Here is a 7,313-nt window from a genome sequence, read left to right as displayed (position 1 = left end):
CACCCCTAGTACTCGGCAAAAACACAGGCAGTGCCCAATCAACCTCGATCAACGCGAACGCAAGCTGCCTGCACGACCTGTGCCACGACGAAGAATTCCATACCTACGATATCCGAACTGTCCATTCTGCAAGGTGTTCGAACCTCGTTTGTTCTTAACAAGAATGCCAGCTGCAACTTCCGCTATCTCCACGTCCAAAGCATTCTTGTGTTATCCAGGACGCAACCATCAGCCTCGCCCACCAGAACTCCTGCGTTAACCGGACTGCTGCACTCTGTCCTGAAGTTTTGCGAGTTTACACAGCCATGAAACCAATAAGGCATTTTGATATTCGTGACTTCTCAACCTCTCTTTGTGTACTTTTCCTGCCTTCTTTCGGGGGGAGGGGGAATCGTGTGACGTATGAAGCGATGATTGGTAGAAGCCGAGAAGGAAGAAGTCAGAGAATAGAATAAACATGGGGTATGAGCCAGGCCACGTCGCCAATACATCATAGCGTCACACACACACTCACACACACACACACACACACACACACACATATATATATATATATATATATATATATATATATATATATATATATATATATATATATATATATATATATAGTTTTGTTAAATAGTCACTTCATATAAGCACGTTAAAGAACCCCAGGTGGTCGTAATTTCCGGACCCCTCCACTACGGCGTCTCTCATAATCATATGATGGTTTTGGGACGTTAAACCCCACAAATCAATCGCTTTATGTAAGTTCATTGTGCAGTTTTCAAAAGTGGGTGCATTCCCCGTTTGAAGCATTTCTTTATTCATTGTGGCCTATCATAAAGGCGGTTTTACGTACGAGTAGAGTACTGGTCTGCGCACGCCGTTGGGTCACAGCATGGTACCTGTTTGGCATATGAGGTGGAGTCGAGATAGCGGTATGGCTATCTTGGGAATCCTAAAAGAGGTATCAGTTTTACTAAATGAAATTAATCCTTATGTGTGCTCAGTTCGTACTGTGCGAAGCTCGGGGGTGTGAAAGCGGTAGAAGGGGGAAGGGGGGCGTGAGAGGTTGCGAGAGACCTTTATTTGATTCGCAGATGTACCAAAATAATATAACAAAGATAGATACAATGAACAGATGTGGTGTAGCTTGGCACAAAAGGAGACGGAGCGCCACGCTCGGGCAATAAAGAGCATGCGATGTGCTTATTGTGCATATCAGAACGTAATTCAAAAGAAGTAACCATCGAAATTCGGTCGTGTTACGTTTCTTACAGCAGTCTCTAGAGGCCTCGATTGATTATCGTTCTATATCCACGATGTCAGCAATGCTATCGAAACCGGATGACCTGATCGAGTAGGTAGCCGCAGAATAATTCACCACGACAGCAGATGCCCGAGGCTCAACCATGTCTCGCGTGGGGTGCAGCCTGGTCGGGAAACGGACGCCGTCACCAACACTCGTGAATACGGGAATCATCCACAGTGATTTTCGCGGACCGAACACCTCTACGAAGTTCTCGTAGCAGTTCCCGAGCTCGAACGAGTCCCCGAGTATCTGAAACGTCGCGTCGCTCAGCCTCTCGAGCGTCGTCTCGTTCTTTGACGCCATGAAAAGGTGCATGACGAGAAAGGAGCCGAGAGCGACGGCCAGCATGGTGCCCACGATCAGGAGGAAGCCCACGTGGAAAGCGTACGGCTTCCGAAGCCACGCGTCCGACCACCATTCAACCAAGTGGGCTGCCAGGGTGGCCAAGCCGTATAGGCACAGTGCAACCGTGTAGAAGAGAGTGAGCAAGAAGAACTTGTAGGTGCTGAAGCAGACGCAGTTGTTGAACCACGGGCAGTGATGGTCCATCTTCATGATGCATCTGCGAAAATATTTATAGGAGGTCTGCGTTTGTGGCATATCGATAAACTGCGAGAGAGGTCGTAAAACATTTTAATGCTCAGTTCTGTGTACTGTAGGCACTTTAGGAATGACATACAAAGAGGAAAACTGCTCTATAAGGGTCACTAATTTCACGCGCGTATCCATATACACATTTACTGTAGGACTGAAAAGATGACACGCCCCTCAGAACGAGAAAACTTTATGAACAGAGAGCATTTACACATCAAAGGAGCACGAGACTCACACCAAGGGTAGGTTCTTGACTTCATTTATTAAGGAGCGTCAACATGCATCGCTAACAAAATCTTTTATTGATGCAGTAATCTCTTTTATAGCCACCAGATGACGTCTTATGTTAAAATGCACAGTGTACGCGGGCTCACCTTCGGCACGTGGAGCAGTGGTGGCATCTGTCCGGCTTGAGGAGATGGCATAACACGCAGTAACGCGCGGAACCGCCTGGCCCCCGCGTGAACACGCCTTTCTGCGATGCCAGCATCTCGTGCAGACGATGCCGCGTGCACTCGTTTTGACAGTTGGCCAGAACCTGCTCTTGGTCCACGCTCAACAGGTACGCTGGTGGAACGTCGGGAATCGCCGTCGTCTTCGCGTACGACCTGTACGACACGTGAGCAGTACGACGTAAACAATAAATCATACTAAATTCCACAGCGCAAAACACTTGTGCAGAGTATAGCTGACTGAGGGTGGGAAAGATGATATATGAGGTGTGTTTGGATTTCAGAGACTATGGAAACAAACACGACGTTCATTTGAATTCATAAGAAAAAAGTCGAAGCGCATGCCAAACGGTTGTGGTGAGACACAGCAAATTAAAGTTAGTTACGAAGTTAAGCTTTTGCTCCGTACGAACGCAGTGATGGTACGAGCGCAGGTGACCAGCTTGATGCGAAAGCGATCACACCACGTTCCCCAGGATATGTGTAGTTGATCTCAACGTTCTAGTATAGCAAAGGCAATGACCTATGTGACGTTGGCAATGACATTATTCCCAAGTTACTCTGATATCAGATGCCATAAGCTTGTTAAAATTGTTAGAAGTCGAGACGAACAAGAAGGAATGATCCATCAATCAAAGCACTCAAGATAACGATTGCAATTTGACTCGTGTTGTTCTTGTTGGTTGCGGTGTTCCACTCTATTGGCTGGAGGACTCCGCGTGTACGTTTGTAAATATATTATGTTCGGTATTTATTTATTTCAAATATTCGCTAGTTCGTTTCTGCTTGATTCATGGAAGAAAGAACCGCCTGACGCTACTATGGAGAATGACGCGAGTGGTTCAAAAATTCAATTTTCACGTGGTTACACGGGGCAGGTGGTGTTATCTAGCGGGGCGCAGTTGAAACAACAACAACAACAACAAAAAACGTCTGCAATCTCGAAGCCAATGGTGGGAAATTGATCAATGACCGTTGTTGCTTCTGTGGATCGCCCTGCTTTCGGCCTGCCGCTACTAGCGCAGTAAAGACTGGCAAGGTTGGGCACGGCAACAGTGACGTGAATCAGTCCGGTCGGTCTGCTTCTGGAGGCGGGTAATTTAAAGCGTGCTAACCCGACGTGAACTATTAAACGTGATTTTATTTCTAAATAGGCCCTTCCTTGCACAAATGCAACGCTACAAGGTTCCTGGACTGCTATTTCAGCTATCAACGTCGATTTAATATTTGCCTTTAGTGTTTCTTTAATGCCTAACCACACGCATTCGTCGCAGCGCGCCAGCGCGAAGCCTGTTCACGCGGCGCCGCGCCCTCTCTCTGTAGAAAGAGGAGACCACTAGGTGGCGCCGAAGAGCGTGGACGTGAAAACGTCAGCTCCCGCTTTCCTAAATGTTTTTGGTCGTTTTTTTTCTCCAAGATACTTGACTTTCTGCTTATTCGAACAAGTAAGCTTTGCGGTTTCAGTGGAGACGCCATTTTTGGCGGTGAGTGAACTCTTGGACATCTTTTAGGACTTTAGAGTTGCGAAGCGCCGAGTGTCCTTGCTTACCCTAACCGTGCCTAGGGTTGGCGAGGAGTACGGTTATTACACGTAGCCGAGGGCACGGCCAGACGCTTCAGCTGCTGGATCATCTCCAGCACGCCGCAGCCGACAGCCAGGCCCTGAAAATGTCTTCCACCATAACCATGGAGGGAATAGAAGTAACCGCCATGCGACGCCGAAGACAGATGACTCCGCTGAACGAGGACCTGGTCACTGCGATGGTCGAGCACAACAACCAACCGAAGCACCCCAGGGGCTCCAAAAAGCGTCAATCGGCTCTACACCGGGTGGTATCCGCTTCCAGGCTACCCCGCCTACCCAATGACCAGATCAAGTTAATCATGAGACCAAGTTAGATGTAGCCAGAGTCGACTTCGTTCTGCTGGCGAGAGCCATCATCATAGCCGCCAAGATCACCGACGAACAAGCACGGGAGGACGCGATCTGCCCCAACAAGATGCAAAACATCGTCGTTATTTCTACACCGCTTCAAAATAATGCCACATCATACGCGAATGTGCAGAATCTCCACACAAACCAAGGCTCGTTCAATGTTGCCGCAATCGTGGTCGCACCCGATCATACATGCAAGGGCGTCATTAAAAACGTTGACCTCTCCCTTGACGATGCCACTCTCAAACGCCTGGCTGTGCACGACCAAAATTCTACTGCCATCGAGGCAGGATGCTTCGAAAAGACCAAAGTTATCACAATCCTCTTCGATGGGTAGCACGCTCTGAGCACAGTGATGGGCGGAACTGCCATGGTTCCCTGCTCACTCTACAAGCGACAAGTCGATGTTTGCAGAACGTGCGCAGGAGTTGGTCATCGCGCCGATGCTTGCCGGCACACAAACGCAACGAGCAAGAACTGTCACAACTGCGGTGAAACGCTACAAAAAAAAAATCTGCGTGCATGACTGCGAGCCGAAATGCAAGCTTTGCAATGGCAGTCAACCCACTGGAGGTACGAATGCAAAAAACACTTGCACATTCCACACAAAGTGAGAAGGAGAAGAAGTCGCAGAAAGCAAGAGTGGCAAGCACAACAACGTCAAAATGCGCCAACATCCATCACGTTCAAGGAACCCTGCGACAACCAGGTGCCGGGACGGCAGAACGCCTCGAGCGTCCATCACCGTTCTCCATCCAGGGGGATATCCTGATCTAGAAGGCGTTTCCGATCCAGAGGGCGTTCTCGTTCTGGAGGGCGCCCCTCGACCCTGTCGGGATTCGACAACCGCCTGCCATCTCAAGAGTGCTCGAGATCCCGATCGAGAACGAGACCAGCAACCACGCAGCATTAGCCGCAGCCGAACAATAACTCCTGGGTCAGCAGGGTTCGAGGTGCATCACGAAGCACAAGTAGCCAGCGGAAAAGTAAGGCCCAGCCAGAGAATGCTCCCGGTTCTCGCATACTAGCGCTGAAACAAGAAAACAAGGCGATCAACAAGGAGCTTGAAGAGCTCCGGGCTTCAATAGCTAGAATAGAGAGCGGCCACGGAATCAACCAGTTGAGCTAACCGGCACCACCGACAACACGCATACAACAAATGATCCACAACACACACAAGGCAAATCCGTAGACAGCGACAGCGATACGACGGAGGAGGTCGAGATTGTCTTGAGTGATAAAGAAGCCCTACTGACAACACAGTCTGTGATAACTAAAATCAACGACAAAATTGACACGTTGGCGAACACGCTTGCCAACTTTATGGAAACCTTCAAGACTTCCACTGACAAAGCTGGCCAGAGGTTCGTAAGCCTGAAGAAGGTGTAGCCAATCCACCTGTGGCAGTGCTCTTCAGAACCAAATCGTGGAAAAACAAGCGGTCACGGCAAGCGTGCCGAGCATCACTTCTAGAGCTGAAGTGTGACCAGTCAAAGCACGCAATCTCGCGGAGGTGACGAGCCACGACGCACATAAGCTACCAAGCCAAAATGGCCGCTGACCATAACAATATTAAGATCTGGCATTGAAACTGTAACTCACTTCAGGAACGCAAAGCACCACTTACACAACTATTGATAGCGTACAAAAAAGTCACATATGATATTGCTACAGGCATGTGGAGAAGCAAAACTGCTACAAGCATTGGCATACAGGGGTGGCCAGGCCAACCCTGCACCCCGAGCAGAACAAGACGCGAGGAGTGGCTACCTTCATCCGGATGGACATGATGTTCGCCGAAAGGGACACCCGCACATACAAAAAAGGCCTGGAAATGGTCCTGGTGGCAATCTTACTGCACAGGGCTGTTAAAACAAGCATCTTTGTGCTCAAACTTTACACTCCTTCATCACATAAAAAAAGAGACTTCAACAGACTGCCTACCTCCACGGTAAAAATGGTGGGTGACAAACTGTCCATAGTGGCGGGTGATTTTAATGCCAAGGGAACCGAGTGGGGACACTTACAAAAACGAAGGCAAAGGCACAAAGTTAGCATAAAGCGCAAATGCGCTGAACCTGCAGCTTATAAACAACTTTGCTCTCTTTTCAAGAAGATGTAATTTGGTACAGCGGGACACAATGCCTGACTTAACCTTCACCAAGAACGTCAGAGCTACCTGGGATAACCTCACCGAGGACCTAGGTAGGGACAACTGCATCCTGAAAATTACCATTGAGAACGAGGTCAAAGCGCCAAGAAAATTCAAATCACAGACGGTAACCAGCTCTGTAAAACAAAGGAGCAGAAAGGCAGTACAGAACAATTGTATGAAGCACTTCTTAATGAATAAAAAATGGCAGCAAATCAGGCCACCAAAGAAGTCAAGACTGATGAATTCATCCGGGCTATGAACTCTCACCTGACCAGTTTGCTACAGAAAAAGCACGGTGTAAAAACAAGCTCAACAGACACGCACGAAAATCGGGAACCTTGGCCGCGAAATCGCTTCTCACGCCAAAACGCCCTGCGCCCATGAGTGGAACAACACATATGACGAAGCAGATGACAAAATGTGGAGGGGAAGCAAATGGGGGCCGCTCACATTTTTGCGGACAGCGACAAACCCACCAGAGGCGGCACCCAGCTGTAAATTGAACAATTGGCGCACAAGCCCGCCCAGGACAGTGGTGGATCTCAAGCTCTCCTCAAAACTCTAGGCGAGAAATATCTCCCTCAGGAAAGCAAAGCAGTAGCCCGGGAAAATGGAAACACCTCATATGAAGGTCTACCGCAAGAAAAGCTAGACGAACCATTCAGCGAAGCTGAAATACGGTGCTCTACAGCAACTCAATGGCACATTGGCGTCAGGGCCAGAGGGCATCGGCAATAAACTGCTATAGAATTTAGACGATAAAGCAATCATAATCATTACTAAGAAAATGAATGAGGCATGGGAAACGGGTACCGTGCCACAAGAATGGCGTAGCGCCAAGGTATCGCTCATCCCGAAACCTGGAAAACCGCTGAGCAT

General features: G+C 48.7%; 1 protein-coding gene across 1 annotated transcript; it reads right to left on the bottom strand.

Annotated features, from left to right (window-relative positions):
* Positions 1-1,050: 1,050 nt before the first annotated feature.
* Positions 1,051-2,810, bottom strand: LOC142784595 (palmitoyltransferase ZDHHC20-like). Its single transcript, XM_075883017.1, has 2 exons — positions 2,266-2,810; positions 1,051-1,859 (listed from the first exon to the last, which is right to left on the bottom strand). Exons 1-2 carry the CDS (start codon positions 2,538-2,540, stop codon positions 1,289-1,291), a joined length of 846 nt encoding a protein of 281 aa, XP_075739132.1. The 5' UTR covers positions 2,541-2,810; the 3' UTR covers positions 1,051-1,288.
* Positions 2,811-7,313: the final 4,503 nt, after the last annotated feature.

Source organism: Rhipicephalus microplus, unplaced genomic scaffold (genome assembly GCF_043290135.1).
Source record: "Rhipicephalus microplus isolate Deutch F79 unplaced genomic scaffold, USDA_Rmic scaffold_15, whole genome shotgun sequence".
Taxonomy (NCBI): domain Eukaryota; kingdom Metazoa; phylum Arthropoda; class Arachnida; order Ixodida; family Ixodidae; genus Rhipicephalus; species Rhipicephalus microplus.
This window is presented reverse-complemented; position numbering and strand designations above follow the sequence as displayed.

Bases quoted from the DNA above. Each gene is read 5' to 3' on its own strand.
- LOC142784595 (XM_075883017.1), bottom strand. From the start codon at position 2,540: ATGATTTATTGTTTACGTCGTACTGCTCACGTGTCGTACAGGTCGTAC. The intron at 1,860-2,265 runs GTGAGCCCGCGT...ATATTTTCGCAG, and splicing joins CACTGCTCCACGTGCCGAAG to ATGCATCATGAAGATGGACC.